The sequence below is a fragment of the Indicator indicator genome, chromosome 12, assembly GCF_027791375.1.
Source record: "Indicator indicator isolate 239-I01 chromosome 12, UM_Iind_1.1, whole genome shotgun sequence".
In the NCBI taxonomy this organism is placed as follows: Eukaryota; Metazoa; Chordata; class Aves; order Piciformes; family Indicatoridae; genus Indicator; species Indicator indicator.
Window position 1 is genome coordinate 2,024,985 of NC_072021.1, and position 18,014 is coordinate 2,042,998.

General features: G+C 43.5%; 1 protein-coding gene across 1 annotated transcript in view; it reads right to left on the reverse strand.

Moving 5' to 3' along the window:
* ZFHX4 (zinc finger homeobox 4) overlaps positions 1-18,014 on the reverse strand; it is a 157,613-nt gene that overhangs the window by 15,411 nt on the left and 124,188 nt on the right. Inside the window, exons 4-6 of the mRNA XM_054385494.1 lie at positions 11,993-12,109; positions 3,352-3,485; positions 3,031-3,231 (exon numbers count right to left, since the gene is read on the reverse strand). Coding sequence (XP_054241469.1) covers positions 3,031-3,231; positions 3,352-3,485; positions 11,993-12,109 — 452 coding nt within the window. The remainder of the gene's footprint in view (positions 1-3,030; positions 3,232-3,351; positions 3,486-11,992; positions 12,110-18,014) is intronic.

Sequence of the window (18,014 nt, forward strand, 5' to 3'; positions counted from 1 at the left end):
CACCATTTAGTACTATCCAACTGCCTGGAACTGCAATACAAAAGATCCACCCTACCCAGATCAAAGATTGCCAGTACTAAACCAGGCCTTGATTCAGTCCTTCATAATGCCTTCTGACAGACATCCAGAACACTGGGTGCCTCTTGGTGAAGAATCAAATCAAAATAACCGTCAGACCTACGTACCCTCAATATCCCCCTGGTCTCAGTGTCAGCACAAAGAAGGCTGTGCCAGGTTGGTGGGGGCTTATCAGAGGAATTCTCCTCAGACATCCTCCACAGACAGAGAGCATGTTGAGGTATGGCCATCAGTCAGTTCTTGACTGAGGGCATCTCCACTTTTACTTCACCTGGATTGTTTTTCTTAAACAAGTGCTGGACCTTCCAAGATCTTTGAAAGAAACATCTAAGTTTATTTCTATAAAGAAAATAGCAACTTCTTGCTATTTAAAGTGAGGGCTTTTTTTCTGTCTTGTCTTCAGGTGCTTCTGTATCTTCTTCAGACTGCTCTACCTATTGTGTTAGACATTGACAGTATAGGCAGGAATCTTTGAAGGATCTGCTTTTAGAGTCTGATAGTATCCATTTTAGTGAAGCTGGCAGGAACATTTGTTCAGCACTTCATGGTTTACTTTGGCTTAGGTCTTTAGAACATGCTCATCTCACAGAATCATGGAGTGATTTGGATTGGAAGGGACCTTAAAGATCTTCTAGTTCCAACCCCTCTGCCACAGGCAGAGAGACCTCCTACAAGACCAGGTTGCTCAAGGCCTCACCCAGCCTGGCTTTGAAGGGCTGTATGGGAGTTCATAGTGAGCCTTGTCAGGCCTGTGTTCAAAGTCCTGCACTGCCACAGGTGCTCTCCAAACGTCCTTGAGTAAATCAGTTCAGACTGCACTGCAGTTCCTCATCTCACTTCCTTGCTCCATTGAGGGAACAACAATACTCCTAGGAGAAATGTTGGAGTGGTAAAATAGCAATGGAAGCTACACACACTACTAGGTCTGAGTAGAAACACCTTCTGTTCCTTTTTAACGCTTAAATTGTTGTAAACCTTACTCAGGATACATAATTCATACAGATATAAAAACATCTATGTGGAGATCAAGTGCCTATGGGAAAAACCTTCCAGACAGATCTCTGAAAGCCCTGGGCTTTCATAGCTTAGCATAGCTGTAATTTACACATGGCACTAATAGCACCCTCTCAGAGGACTTCTGGCTTGAAGTTTACCCAGGAGGGAAGGACTTCAGAAAAAAAAAATGTTCTAAATGGTCAGCTTAGAGTTCAGCTATTGACACAGCAGATTGGTGTTAGCAAACAGGACAATTTAGGTGATGGAGAAGAGAGTTGGAGAGGGACTTTTTGCAAAGGCATGGAGTGACAGGACAAGGGGTGATGGCTCCAAACTGGAAGAAACTGGATTGAGATTTGGCATTAGGCAGAAATTCTGCCCCAGGAGGGTAGTAAGGCACTAGAACAGGTTGCCCAGAGAAGTTGTGGAGGCTTCAAGGCTGAAAGTGTTCCAAGCCAGACTGGATGAGGCCTTGAGCAAACTGGTCTAGGGGGAGGTATCCCTGCCCATGGCAGAGGGGGTCAGAACTAAATGATCTTTAAGGTCCCTTTCAACCCAAACCATTCTGTGATTCCATGAGTCCATGGCTCTGTTTTGCAATGTCTTTCTCTGCTAATCAAACTTTTTCTAACAATGAGACAACTTTCCAGCACCAAGAGAGTAGAGGAGAGCAGAGGAGATGAGAGGATTTAAAAGTTGCCCTATTATCATAGAGAACTTGGGAAGAAAACTAATAAGGCTTAATATGGAGGGGGAAATATCTCCATGTTTTTCAGTTCCCTAACAGGGTCTGGGCAAGTTCTGTTTCTACTGCATTTTGATTGTGCTGGGCCAAAATTGCATGGTCTGGTAGAGATGTAGTTAGAAGACAAACAAGGAAAATAATTGTAGAATTCCTTAATTCTGTGTTTGCTCATCAGCACAGAGAACCTTAGACTTCAGTCAAGATCTCTTTGCATTCTTTCAAACTATTTGGGAATGAAGTGCTAGGCCTACAACCACAACCATAAAAGTGAAGGAGTCATCTACAGATAGAGAAATAAGTCCTTAAGGAGATTTCCAAGTGTATCTCCTTATTAAAAGGCAAGACAGCCAGAGTCAGGGTGTCTTAGGAGGTCTGTTTTCTAATGAAATCTGTTCTGTAGCAACAAATTAATTCTAGACCCAACTGTGTCTTTGCTGACATTGTCCTGAATGGTGCTGAGCCGTTCTTTTTCACAGGAATTTCTTATTTTCACCTGCTTTATTCAATTTTGCAATGAAGAACAACATTTTCCTGGTGAGGCTGGAATGGAATTCATCCTCCAAAGAGAGTTTGTTACAGCATTCATCCCAATCATGGGGAACCCAGGTCAAGTCCCTGTCTAGTCCATCTTAGGTGCCTGAAATCAGATATTCCATTTCTTAACGAGCTAACCTAACTGCATTGCTACTCATTCTTGGATTCCCTTTTCTGTTTCATGCACTTGTTTTATTCCAAACCCCCAAACCTTAAGGGGCTTCCATGCAGAGGCAGAAGGCAGCAGCAGGCCATGCTGCATTCTCCAATTAGCATCACCATTGGATCTCCTGGAATAGAATGCAAGGACAGCCCAGCTATACACAGTAATCCTTCTACATTTGGCAACTCCATCCTCCAGGGAGTTCTTATTATTTCACAAACAGAAGTCACAACACCTCTGAGACCTGGATATGACTAGGCCCAATTTACAGGTGTGCACTAAGAGACATGGACAGCCTTTTTCCAAGGTTAACAGCAATGAGGAACTGCAGGTTTCAGCATCTTTGAAACCCACCTGCAGTCTTTTCCCAAGGGACATCAGTCACTGGATGAGCTGGCAACAGGACCTAAGAGCCTGCTTCACTCCCCTCCTTGAGCTACCTGCTGGCTGTGTCACAAGAGGTACAGCGCCCAGAGGCCCGAGCACGTTTCCATCACTTATTTGGCACACTTACTGTCATCAGCAGTTTCTCCACACAGTCAGGGGACACACTGTGCAAATGGGTCAGATGAAGCTGGAGATGCATTTTGTTGCTGAGGACATCCTGGCAGAGGGGGCAGCAGATGACAGGCTGCATTGAGTGCTGTGACAGGACATGCATCTGGATGCGGTTTGGGTCCCTGCTATTGTAGTTGCAATAAGGACATTGATAGAACTGCAAAACACAAAAGGAAGGTGGAGGCTGTTAGTCAGAGTGCTTCTGGCACTGCTGCTTCACCAGCAAATCATTTCTGCTTCAGGCGGGGGTCCAGAACACAATGACATTGTCTTTTACCTGCTCATGACAAAACTTATTGTCCTCTGGAGGCTTGGATTTTTTAGCTGCACCATCCTCTTCCTTTGCCACAAGAAGCTGTTGTGTCCCTACCACAGTGTTCACTTTTGGCTCCTTCTCTGGCGTGCCTACTCCTGTTCCAAAGACACAATTTTCAAGAAGACATTAAACTTTCCCATCTCCTGGTTTGCAAAGAGCCTGGGCCTCCAGAGGTCTGCATTGCCTGGGAGGGGCTTTCATTCCTTACCTTGAGAAATAACCTAGGTGAATAAACTGAATCACAGTATCACAGTATATCAAAGGCTGGAAGGGACCTCAAGAGATCATCAGGTCCAACCCCCCTGCCAAAGCAGGAATCTGGGGAAGCACAAAGGGGAAGATGCACTTCTGTCCTCCATGGAGTCCCTGTCTTTAAAAATGGGCTCATCTCTGCTGTTTAGATAACCTCAGGTTACCTTTAAAGATTAATCAATAATGTTCTTTCTTTAGCAGCTCAGCAGGAATTTGTGTATTACATTAAAACAAATCAGCTTTTGCCTACAAAAATCCTGTTTTCCAAAATAATTAATTTGCTGCTGTTTAATTACCCTCTCTCTTCCCTAAACTGTCTGAGCACTATGATTACTGTGCTGTTTTGGTGTTTCCTGCCTGGTTATAATTCTGAGGCTAAATAACAGGGAGGCTTTCAAAGAAACACTGTGGAGAACAGGGTTTCAGAGCTAACTCACTGTTAATTATACACAAAGATCAGTCACTTAGGATAGTCTCAGATGTTTACACCCTGCATTTTCAGAGCCTGGCCTTGCTGCTCACACCCAGGACATAATGGCTGTCTATAGGTGGTTTGACTATTAAGCATTAAATACTATATTTAATATTATGCCTGCACTGGCTGCGTAACACGGCCCAATCTTGCACACATCAAAGGCAGGAGTGCAATTCTAATTTCCCAGTCCATCAGAAAATTCTTTCCAGCGTCAATTTGCCAGATAATCTCTTCTGCTAGGCTGGATATTACAGGAGCATTGGGCAGGCATGTCACATACATCTCACGACAAACACAAAACCTCATTTACCAACCATTCCAATCTCATCATAGCGCGGCATCATCTGACCTTTTTTCTGCTGTTTATTATGAGTATTTCTAATTTTAACTTTCAATTTTCACCATCTTCCAGTCAATTTGCAACTAAATTATTTCCAGGGTGAGGACACTATCACTGGACACTGGGTGCAAATACATCTTGAAATGCAATGAAGCTAAACCATTGATTGCTATCAGACCCAACGTAAATATATAGTCCAGAGGTAATCTGATTGTATGCTGTGCATGAAGATTTATCTTGATTTTTTTCAATCCACCCCAAGATTCATAGAAATGAACAAATTGCACCTCGTTGCACAATAACCTAGGATTAATTTAAAAATAAGGTCAGCAATGTTTTGGCAACAGAGTAAACATGGACAAAGGAAACACTTGGCTTTTTCCTTAGCCAAAACCAAGGTGATTTTGTTATGACATCATTATTATTGTTGTTATTGTTATTATTGTAATAATAATAATAACAACAATTATAGTAGTAGTTCTTGTTATTATTGTTATTATTATTGTTGTATTATTGTTATTTATTATTGTTGTTATTGTTATTATTATTATTAATTATTAATTTCCTATAGATTTTGTACAGTATTTGGTATTACAAGGCCAACATTAAAGAGAAGTAAAATAAGAGAACAGTTCACAGGATCCCAGGATGTTAGGAGTTGGAAGGGACCTCTGGAGCTCTCACTTAAAAGCAGTTAGCAAATTGCAAAAAATTCCTGAAGACCATTCCTCAGAACAGATATAGAGGACATGGAGCAAAGTGTGCAACCCAAGGCACTGCACACCTATGCCAAGATGCTACAAACATCTCTTTCTCCTAGCATTCTACTTCTGACTTCCTATGTGACCCAACGACGATAGGAGTTGGCTATACAAATGTGACAGTGCCTGCTCAGAGACACAAAATCATGGCTTATTATGTATCAGTAAAGTACAGTATGATCACAGGATCCCAGGATGTTAGGGGTTGGAAGGGATGACAGGATCCCAGGATAGAGGGGACCTCTGGAGATCTCTGGAGTCCAACCCCTCTGCCAGAGCAGCACCATAGAATCCAGCACAGGTCACACAGGAACACATCCAGACAGGGATGGAAAGTCTCCAGAGAAGGGGAGCTTGTTCCAGTGCTCTGGGACCATTAGCATAAAGAAGTTCTTCCTCATGTTGAGATGGAACTTCCTGTGCTGTAGTTCACACCCATTGCCCCTTGTCCTATCACAGGACACAAGTGAGCAGAGGCTGTCCCTTCCTTCCTGACACCCAGCCCTCAGATATTTAAAGACCCAGGGCTCTCAGCCTCTCCTCCCCAGGCAGTGCTCCAGTCCCTTCATCATCCTTTCAGCCCTCCTTTGGACTCTCCCCAGCAGATCCCTGTACTTCTTGAGCTGGGGAGCCCAGAACTCGTTGCAATATTCCAGGTGGGGCCTCACTAGGGCAGAGTGGAGGGAGAGGAGAAGCTCCCTGGATCTGCTGGACACACTCCTCTCCATGCACCCCAGGCTCTCATTGGCCTTCTTGGCCACCAGGGCACATTGCTGTCCCATGCAGAACTTGTTGTCCACCAGCACTCCCAGGTCCTTCTCCACAGGGCTGCTCTCCAGCAGATCCCCTCCCAACCTGTCCTGCTGCAGTTTATTCTTCCTTCCCAGCTGCAGGACTCTGCACTTCTCCTTGTTGACCCTCATTAGGTTCCTCTCTGCCCAGCTCTCAATCTGTCCAAGTCTCACTGAATGGCTGCACAGCCTTCAGGTGTCTCAGCCAAGCCTCCCAGTCTGGTATCGTCAGCAAACCTGCTGAGCAGACACTTTCAACATCATTGATAAAGATGCTGACCAGGACTGGACCCAGCACTGATCCCTGGGGAACTCCAGTTCTCAAGGTAAATACCCAAACCTCTCATCCTACCATAGCAAACAACTACAAACCAAATCCCCCAGGGACGTTTTCTGCTGGACATTGCCTTTTCAACCCCCATATTTCATGACTTACGCATTACCTGCTATTTCCCCACACTTTGTTCTTCATTCCTAACTTGCTAATGATTTCTTCTGATGTAATTTAGAGCTGTAGTTTTTGCATGTTCTTGCTCAAATGAAAGTTTATTCCTGATGTATTTCCCTACTTGTGATGACCAACTTGACAGCATCTGTGGAATATATGAATCCTGGGTTCAGTTTTGGGCCTCTCACTCCAAGAAGGACATTGAGGGGCAGGAGCAGGTCCAGAGAAAGGCAACAAAGCTGGGGAAGTGTCTGGAGGACAGGGCTGGTGAGGAGCAGCTGAGGGACCTTGTGGTGTTTAGCTTGGAGAAGAGGAGGCTGAGGGGAGACCTCATTGCTCTCTACAGCTCCCTGGAAGGAGGCTGGAGTGAGGTGGGGTTAGCCTCCTCCCTCTAGTATCAGAGGATAGAACAAGAGGAAATGGCCTGAAATTGTGCCAGGGGAGTGTTAGGTTGGAGAGGAGAAAAAATTTCTTTCCTATGAGAGTGGTCAGGGGCTGGAACAGATTGCCCAGGGAGGTGGTGGAGTCACCATCTCCAGAGGTGTTCAAGAAAGGTGTGGCCATGGCACTTGGAAACATGGTTTAGTGGCCATGGTGGTGTTGGGCTGAAGGTTGGACTCCAAGACCTTAGAGGGCTTTTCCAACCAAAAACATTCTATGTTTCTACGAATAAGACACTTTCTGGAGGCCCACTGGATTTTTACACTCTTAGGACCTGATCCTGGAGGCCTCACTTGGATTGCTCGGGCAGTGCTATCCCAATGACCTGAGGCACTAGTGGTGCTTAAAAGCAAGAATCATAGAATTATAGAATCATAGAATCGTACAATCAACAAGGTTGGAAAAGACCTGAGAGATCATCAAGTCCAACCTATCACCCAGCACCTGATGACTAACTAAACCATGGCTTCAAGTGCCACGTCCAATCCTTTTTTGAACACCTCCAGGGACGGTGACTCCACCACCTCCCTGATGCAATGCCTTAAGGTCCCCTTTCATTCCTCACCTTGGATTATGGCCCTACAGGACTCCTTGGCCTATCTGTATTTACTGGGCAACACACCAGGATTATTCAAATGTCTTAACTGTGAGTATTATGGGAAGTAAGAAAGTGACACTCTACATTAACACAGAAAGGCTGCTTCTCAGCTTTTAGAAGGATGGGTTCAAATTATTAACCTCTCTTCACTTCCAGCTGTCAAAAATGTCTAACAGTTGGCTTCTGTTTCTTACCTTTATCCTCTGTCACTTTTAAAATGTCCCTTTTTAAATACAAAGGGCCTAGAAGCTCAGCTGGTGTAAACAGACACTGCTATTCAGAAAGCTGGCTTTAAAAACCTAAACTGAACTAACTCCACCTTCTCTTCCCTTTGTCACGCCAGGCTGTTCTCCACAGGTTGTTAGAGAAATTCTGCTCCAAATTCTGCTCCAAAATTCACTTGTGAAATGCTTTTTGGGGGGGCCACGGGGTTTAACTGCTAGTGAAAGGGATCTTGGAGAGCACCCTGGGCACACACAAGGTTAATATCACACATCATCCTCCAGCACAGGATGGAATAACTCAAGTTGCTTCAAAGGGCCTATAATGATCATGAAACACATAGTTCTTGTTTCCATAAAAACAAGGAGGGGGTGGGGAGGGGAAATTTTCTTTTGTGGTTAATACAATAAAACCCTAGAGTTATAAAGCACTGTGCTGGGGTCAATGAATGCATAACAAAGCACAGCTTTTTACTGTGTTTACCATGACATTTATATAAACTGTCAACATTTACAGAGGCTTTGTTGGGTTTGTTGTTGGCCTTGCTCTGGATTCATTCAACCCCAAGCCTGTTACTTCTTAAGTGACTGAAGTTAAATCTGGCCCATAATAAAGTAACCAAGGCTGAGTTTTGCAGAAAAAAAAAAGAAAAAAAAACAACTAAGAAAGGGGTTGATTCTTCTCTCTGGCACAGAGAAAGGTGAGGACTGAGCCCTCCCAAGCCAGAGCACACATGCCAAAGCCAAAGGAGATCAGCTCCTTGCACAGTGGTCCAGCTATGACAACTCAGCTCTGTCAACAACCTGCTTTCTATGTTGAATTGACTGTTTTAAGGAGCTTCCTGTAAGGAGGCTGAACAAAGTGATGGTCTTAGAGGGAGCATATTGAAGGAGGAGAGGAAATATTATGGCTCAGAGCACACTGTGTGGCACTGTTTGCATAGCTAGATGTTCCACTGGCATGCTAGCCTTCCTAGGTAGCTGCAGGGAAAGCCTGAGTTGTTATTCATGATTTAAATATGCACTTTTAGCTCTTGAGACACATCCTTTGTTGGGATTTTTTCTTCCCTGTGAGACAAAACTGTAATTATGTTTATAATAGAATATACACAGCATTGTTTTAGAGTGATAATGTAACTCAATGCATTTAGCTCAAAAACTAAGTTTAATTCTGAGCAAGTGCCATGAGTAAGCGTTACTGACTGCCTGTCAGTCACAGAATTCTTTAGCTTGTGTGGAGATTGCTGATATAAAAATAACATGATTCACTATAAAAATGACAGGATTCACTGATGTCATCACCCCAAAATCAAATTAACACTGTTTGTGGGACTGACAAAGGGACCAAGTTCGTAAGATACGGAGGCTGGTGAGAAAAAAGTCCTGGGGAAGCTGTCACTGAAATGCTCTTTCCGTCTTTATGAATCCATGCATTTGATAAAGATTGCATAATTTCAGACTTCTGACACATCAGATGATGTTTTTCAGCCTCAAAATAATTCTAAAACTATAATTACTGGGAGAGTATTCTTCCTAATTAGAGCAGAATGAAAGGATAATTTTCATTGCAATAATGAAGGTTAATTTCCATCCTTCTTCATGTTTACTACCTTATTAAAAAGTGCTCCCCTTAGCCATGGCAGAGACATATTACATTTTCAATGCAAATGTATTAATCTGGATAAATTCCATATTAATTCTTGCACTGCATAGAGCTGTAATTTGGATTATAATTAATCTAAAGCGGCACTAGATTTAAGTGACAATATAAATGAAGCATTAGTGGGGCTTTGCTCTTCCCAATGAATATTCAACAAACAGAACCTGCAGACTGCCACGGCCCCTGTCGAAAGCTCCACTCCTGCAGATAAGGTGAGCAGCACAGCACAACAGCTTACACAAACACACTGCTACTAAATACATGTTAATCCTTTCCCCTCTAATAGATTCTATGCTAAAGAGGGGTCACACCGCTCTCCTGTCTCACTTGTTAGGGTTGTGATTAATTTATTGGTTTTTCCTGCGATTTCTTTGGCAAGACTTGCGAGGCTCAATCCATGAGCGAGCCCAAATTAACATTCAATTATACAACAAGCAGTTCTGCAGCCATTAGAAGTACTTGTCAGCTGAGTGAAAATTAAGATGATGGCCCCAGCCTCGCATATGTAGAGTAATTCAGAGGAAGAAAATAAAAGTTGCTCCAAGATTTAGGGTTTCACAGTGCAAGCTCTTCTCTGTGCCAAGCACAAAAGCAATCATGTATTTCAGCCCTTGTTTTCATACGGATCTTACTGCAAAGTTATTTGTGCAATTGCTGGCACGGGAATGCAGAACAATTATGCTGGGTTGTTGTTTTTTGTTTTTTTTTTTGTAGTGCACCCAGTAGGCATCTGGATATAGGCTGGTCCTAATTAAACTTGGCCCTTATGAGCAGCTAATCCTGATGGAATTTTGAGAATTCCCCTTCAGTATTTTTTTCTAGATTCCATCTCTTCTTCTCTTTCTTTTCTTTGTTTTGTTTTGGCTTTTTTTTTTATTTTTTTGGTTTGGGGTGTTTTGTTGTTTGATTTAGGGTTTTTTTGTTGGTTTGTTTGGGTTTGGTTTGATTTGGTTTGGTTTTTTTCTGGAGCTTTAATAACTTTCTTGAAGAACTATGGATGGACCTGTTTAAGAAAAACAGAGGGCTGAAAAGTCCCTGAAGTGGCTTCCTGGTGGCCCTTAGGCAGAGCGTACAGTAGGAAAGGCAGGATGTAGGCGGCTGTCACTCTTCTCACGGTGAGTGTCCCGGACAGCCCCTGATGGAGGGCCTGTGTTGACCTGGGAGCATGACTTGACTGCACTGTAGATGGTTTTTAGACAGTCAGGCAGCCAGCCAAGGCAGATAGGTATTTTAAACCACAATACAGCTTCCTGCCCAACATCATCCTTGTCATCATCAGCCTTTCTGCACTCTCTTGATCTCAAAATACAAAGCGAGGGAGGAGCAGCTGAGGTTCTGTAGTGATGGGTACTGACCTTAGCACATCAACAAGCAAACTTGGAGGAAGCTTTCATCTTTAACTCAGTCTTCTGAATTGATTCAGCGTAGAAAGGGCAATCTATAATATTTTGGGGGGCAATAAATCCCAACACTTAATACATAAAGAGCAAATTACAGTATGGGGGCGTTTGGGTGTAAAGAAACTCATACGTAAAATGATCTTTTCTCTACACCTATATGTCTTTAAGGGGGAATACATCCTCCTTTGTATGCTGCTGTCATTGGCAGACAAGGAAAAGATATATGACTACCTGAAACTAATAGGCTTCAACCTGTTTCAGCACTTCTTCTGCTTCAGTGAATCCAACATAATGTAACTAGGTATAGCGTGCGGCACCAGTAGCCGATGTAATATTCATTGTGACCATAGATTTCCATCTCATACATAAAAAAGCATGGATGAAGTCACATATTTGCCAAATCAAACACAGAAAAAGCCTTGGGTATCTACACCAGATGCTGGCCCTGGGTTTGTTTGTGCACAAGTAAATGTCATGAAATAGGGGTTTTGTTTTCAAAGACAGTAGCTTTCATTACTGGGCTCTGTCTATTCCAAGAGATCAAAATTACCCAACCCATAATCCGTTTTCAATGATATTTCCTCTTTCTTAGGCTGAATCATCTGTAAACCTTTTTTTCCCCCCACTGGATTTTAGTGTAATTTTTTTTATTTTTTTTTCTCCAAAATGCCTCAAATAAATGCCCAGGAAGAGGAGAGATTCTTGGAAGTGACTGATCAGAGAAGCGAGAGCAAAAAATAATAAAAACAAAGCAAACCAAAATAAAGCCTCCTCACATTCCTTGGGTTAAAGGGGGGCGAGCAAAACCTGATTGAAGGAAAAGAAAAAAAAAATAAAGTGGTACCTAATCCTATGCTTATGAAAAATTAATATGCCATCAGAGGAATCACAAGTACAGCTAAGATTAATGAAAGGCGCTTAAAAAATTACAAGCACACAAACTGATTTGATTAAAAAATAATCTCACTGGCCGTCCTGTAATATTCTTCAACTTATCCGCATCTATCCTGTCAGATGGTTATGATTAAAAATAGGTCAATGGGAGGCTACTGATAGAAATCACATGCAAAATGCACATGCAGTGAATAGTAGTGGGAATGTCCAGACAGTTCCAAATGAAAGAGCATTTCATAAGTTTAATATAAATTAAAAAACAAAAAAAAAACAAAAAAAAAACAAAAGGGGGGTGTTGGAAACAAAATTTTAGTGTCTTACCAGAGTCTTTATTAGATTTTTTGCCTTCACTATTGTCTCTCTCACTTGAGTCTTTATCATCAGCCACAGCCACTGATGTACTTTTAGCAGACCCTTCTGTATCTTCACCTTGTTCTTCTGTGGATAAACACAGAAAAAGAGCTTAGAACAGAAACTCGGTGACCACTTATAAGAGCAGTTCAAAATTACATCCTGCAGTAAGAACAGCACTAACAGAGGGTGGCAAAAGATGGGAAAGGAGGGCTAGGGGTGGAAGAAGAGGGGAAAGAGCAGCACCTGAGAGAGGTTGGACGTTAATTACAAATAATTCGCAATACTTTCAAACCCATCCAGAAATTCTGACCATGCCTTTATCAGAGCACTTGCTCTGCACCAGTGGGACAGATTTCAAGCCTGCCATTTCATATTCTTTGGCTAGGAATGATTTGTGTTAGGATACAAGCACACACATACAGAGGAACAAAAGCCAGCACCTGTAAAAATGCATCTTAGAGGCAAATAAATAAATAAAGGGGAAAAAAAAGGAGCAGGGGGTGATTGCAATATAAATCCTATTAGTACAGCAGTATCCTGCTAATTGCAGTAAGTAAGTATTAGGTATTAGGTCCTGTATTAAATATAAACCTCTGGCTTTGTGGGAGAAGTCTCCAATTTTATCTCCAGGGGGAGCCACTCGGGATCAAGGATGCCACTGGGTGTAGGGCTGGCGAGGACGCCGCATCGCCCCGCACCTCGCTCTGCCGTTCACACACCAGTGAGACGATATGGAAATCTTCACAGTAACTCAAGCCCATTTAATTATTCAGTAAATCTTAGCTATGCTGCTACTGGTGGATTAATCTGTTTATGCAGTTAGCTTTCTATGCTGGGGCTGTGTAGCACTAATCCGTGAAAGGCCCACTGTTCCTTTTCATCCTGTGATCATTTGTCTCTCACTGTGCTGATGTCACATTTTAATGAATTTTTAGCAATCTGAGTAATGCCAGATAACCAGACTTGCAACTCCCTCCAGCACAGCACGCTGTTTTCATTGCAGCACAGACACGCACGCACACACACACAACCACACACAAATAAATAAAAATAATATTTCCCAGCTCAGGTAGGAATTACATAAATTAGGAGGTGAAGGTAAAATGGGATTCGAAGCACCAGGCTGCTCAATTTCATAAAATCTTTAATGACCATATAAATTAACCCTGGAAAGGCAAAAGGTCACAGACACACATTTGCATACACTCTTCTATTCACTTTCGATAAGCAGAGCTTTTATGCAGGGAACATGATACAATTAACCCTTCAGGAGCCACACAAAACGCAGCTACCGACGTTTTAAGTGTCAAGCATTAACTGAAAATTACACACTGCATAAAATTTTCATTGTAAATGCTATAGTGATTGAAAGGGGAAATAGTGGCCCTCTTCGCACCCCATGTTTTATTAATAACGCTCTGACAGCAGAATGAAATATCCTCTGTCATACGCAGCAGCTGAGCACAAAAAAATTGCTGCTGCTTGGTGCCTTCCTCGCCAGCCATGCGCTAAAACTGTAACGCCCAGGGGCGAACAACCCTGCGGGCAAGGTGCTGAATCCAGCCCAATCTCAACTCTCTACCAAAGACCTTTTGTACGTTGGGGAAAAAACAAAAACAAAAACAAAAATTTGAAAACTAGAAGAAAAAAAAAATCGAATCGCAGCCCTGGATCAATATGTTTTGCATAGCCATCGACACGCAATAGGTCAAGACTAAGCATGTGTGTCTGTGTTTTGGAACAGTATCAGGGGTTGTCTCCTTTAAAAATGATGGCACATAAAAAAACCGAAGCAGCAGAGAATTTCCATCAGAATACACACACACACACACCCACCCACCCACACACACACACACCCACCCACCCACACACACACACCCGCCCCGGTGCTGCCTCGGCGCTGCCCCTCCCGCGCCGCTGGCTAATCAAAGATGGCAGCGCAGCGGGCGCGGGCAGCGGCGGCCGGGGGAGTGCGGGGCGGGCGCCGGGCGCCTCTGATCAGGCCTGGCTCGGGCCGCGGCAGCGCCGAGCGCGCACGGCAGGCTCGCAGCCAGGGCCAGGCCCCACGGCCTCTCCGAGCCCGCGGCGATCCCTTCTCCACTCATCCCGCCTGGCTTCTTTTGCGAGATTTACTGGCCCAATCCCCCTGGGCTGGAAAATGAAGTGTCAAAGTGCTACCGAGTGTCCTTATCTTGAGGGGACATAAAATCGTAAGGGCTATCGTGGCACACATTAATAAAACATTGCGTGTGTGTCAGGCAAAAAGAAAGAAAATTATGAAGGTACTAAAAGAAAAGCTACAGTATCATCTGGGTCTCATCAGACGATTTTTGCAGAGTGCTCTCCTGGTTGGTGTTTTTTTTTTTTTTCTTTTTCTTTTTTTTTCTGGTATGTGTTTTAAGTGTGAGAGAAATTCCCAGACATGTTCTCCTATACATCATCCTGGTGTCTGACCTCAGCCTGACCCTGGCAACAGTTTGAGAAATCTGAATGCGAACAAAGACTCTGTGTCAGCAGCAGGCAGAGATTGCGGGGATAGACTTTCCCCATCAACTTAATCGCAAACAGCAGTTCTAAGGCCGTAACTTTACAGGGCTCCACCGAGCCACAAACACATAACCTTCAGAGGTGAAACTGCCCCCCGCTTCCCCCCTTCTCCCCAGCACCCCCTTCCCCCCTTCTCTGATTTTCCTCAGTCTTGTGGTGCTCCCTTTGATGTAGCAAGGCAATTAGCTCTAATGTTCAAGCGCTGCAGACCCGGTTTATGGTTTGGAAGGTGAGAGCTGTTTATTACAGGTAGGCTCCTGGGGGCCGTAAAGGCTTTGCAAATTTTTAATCATGCAAAAAAAAACTAATCAAAATGTAACTTATACACACCATAAAAATTAATATCATTATTATGCGCGGTATAAATTGCCTGCCTCGGCTTTCAGTGGCGCTCACTCCTCAAAAACACATTTGGCATTCATTTCAGAAATATGTGTGGCATTCGCTTCAGAAATAAATTTTCAGAGACAGCAATGATAATACAACTTCTCCTCTCTTCCTTCAGGATCACAGAAAGGCCGCCGAGGATTCACACCGCCGCCACAGATATCAAAGGGACAGGATGGAAAGACAACAGCTCTCACTTAAAAGCAGTTAGCAAATTGCAAAAAATTCCTGAAGACCGTTCCTCAGAACAGATATAGAGGACATGGAGCAAAGTGTGCAACCCAAGGCACTGCACACCTATGCCAAGACGCTACAAACATCTCTTTCTCCTAGCATTCTACTTCTGACTTCCTATGTGACCCAACGACGATAGGAGTTGGCTATACAAATGTGACAGTGCCTGCTCAGAGACACAAAATCATGGATTATTATGTATCAATAAAGTACAGTATGATCACAGGATCCCAGGATCCCAGGATGTTAGGGGTTGAAAGGGATCACAGGATCCCAGGATAGAGGGGACCTCTGGAGATCTCTGGAGTCCAACCCCTCTGCCAGAGCAGCACCATAGAATCTAGCACAGGTCACACAGGAACACATCCAGACAGAGCTGGAAAGTCTCCACAGAAGGAGACTCCACAACCTCTCTGGGGAGCTTGCTCAAGTGCTCTAGGACCCTTACAGTAAAGAAGTTCTTCGTCATGTTGGGGTGCAACTTCTTGTGCTGTAGTTTCCATATATTGCCCCTTTTCCTATCCCAGGCACAAATGAGCAGAGGCTGTCCCTGTCCCTTCCTGACCCCCAGCCCTCAGATATTGATAGACACTGATCAGATCCTTTCTCAGTCTTCTCCTCTCCAGATTAAACAGCCCCAGGTCTCTCAGCCTCTCCTCATCAGGCAGTGCTCCAGTCCCTTCATATCTTTGTAGCCCTTCGTGGGAAGCTTTCAAGCAGATCCCTGTTCCTCTTAAAGCGGGGAGCCCAGAACTGGATTCAATATGATGGTGCCACAGATTCCAGAGCAGGTCCCAGTGCTCTGCTTTAAATTTACAAGAATCCTGCCTATATACATTCACAAATGTCAGCTTTGGACATGAAGAGAACACCAGATTCAAATGCACTTTAATGGCTTTAATAACACTTTCATTTGCAATATGATATTTTATTCACACCTGGGTTTATTTTGTCCAAATGTTGAAAATTTCTTTTGATGTTGGATCTCCTGAGTTTAGTTATTATCAGCCTTTTTCCTCACCACTGGCTGAGAATTAAACACAAAAATGAGGTTAGAAGTCTGCTCTAAAACTGTAAAATAAGGGGAAATGCAAAAGTGACGCTTCAGAGATAATGTGAATCAGCTGATATTGTCCATTAGATAGGTGACATCAGAGACTTTAATACATTCAGCTTCACACTCGGGTCTCAGTTCTATACCCATACTAGGAAGGAAGACCCTTGTGACCTTCCCCAGCCCACTGAAGTCAAGATGTGTGATGATTTCAATTGCAAAATCCAGACCTCAGCCAAAGCTGAACAGCAGATGACATGAACATTCATAGATTCATAGAATGTGTTGGGTTGGAAGGGACCTTATAGATCATTCTTGAGGTCCCTTTCAACCCTTGCAATTCTATGATTCTATGATCATCCCAAACCCCTGCCATCTGCAGGGACACCTCCCACCAGCCCAGGTTGCTCAAGGCCTCCCTCAGCCTTGCCTTGAACACCTCCAGGGAGAGGGCATCCACAGCCTTCCCAAGCAACCTGTTCCAGAGCCTCACCATCCTCACTGGAAAGAATTTCTTCCTCATCTCCAGTCTAAATCTGCCTTCCTCAAGCTTCATGCAGAGGTTAGAAAAGCCTGACCCACTGAGATGCAAACAAGGGGACAAATCCACCCACTACGGCCAAGGGAAGGTACAAATGGTAATTTTTGACATAAAATACTAAACAGCTAGAAAGAGGCCATGCTGAACCAATCTTCTCTCCTTGCATTTAAATGCCCTGTGACAATCACCTGTCCCAGCTGAGCAGCTGCCCTACTGATGAGCAGCATTGGGAGTCTGTCTTCAAGCCTGTTTAAGAATATTCTTTTCAAGGGTTGTTTTGGGTTGTTTAGAGATTTTTTTGTATCAGTGATCTATCAAGCAACAGCCAGTAGTTCCTGTTTTGGGCCTAGATTTTTTTTTTTTGGTGGTGGTGGTGCTGGTGGTATCCCTCTTGCCCTCTCCAAATTGCAAGTGATTTCCTAAATAAAGATGATCTACTAGTTGTGGGTGAGAAGTTGTGGTTCTGAGAGAGAAAGTGAGATGAAGCAAGTGTTTGTAGCTGAGGGCCAGATGGACAGGGAAAGAGTAAATCAATCAACTGAAGCAGTCAGTAAATAAATGAGAGATGGGATGGAGCCTTCAAAAAAACTTCTTAAGATTTGTTCCTCAATGTGGTCAATAAATAGCTGAATCAAAGATAGCCCGAGGTCTTCAGGACAGGTATACCCCAGGTTCAACTGCTAGAGTGAACAGTTTATGAGCTTCACTGTCAGGATGAAAAGGTAACCACTAGCAGAGGATAAAGGAAGGGACAGGCAGACAACAGATAATGCAGAGAGAGGAGGAACAGCTAACAAAGGAAAATAAAGAAAACCTCACAGAACATGCAAGAGAATGAAAAATCAACTAAAAGCAGGGCTTGTGGGTTTCCTTCTGGGTTATCCTACTTCCATGGCTTAGCTGATACATTTCCCCAGCCTTCTGGCCAGCCATTTATTCATCCAGTTAACTGTTCCAGGCAGCAGTTGTTCTGGCTGGTCTTGCAGAGCAGGATGCCTTGCTCATTCAGGATCTTCACTGCATCCTCTAGTGGTCATATTTCATCTTCAAACAGGATTTCTAATTTCTCCTTCAGGGACTCTTGGGGAATAAGGGCACCAACCCGTTAATAATTGTTTCTAATCACTGGGTTATATTTAAAGCTGGAGCTGTTAGAAGGCTGAACTTCCCGCAAACAAGCCTATAATTAAGTGCTGCTGGTCACACTGACCAGAAAGTGCTAACTG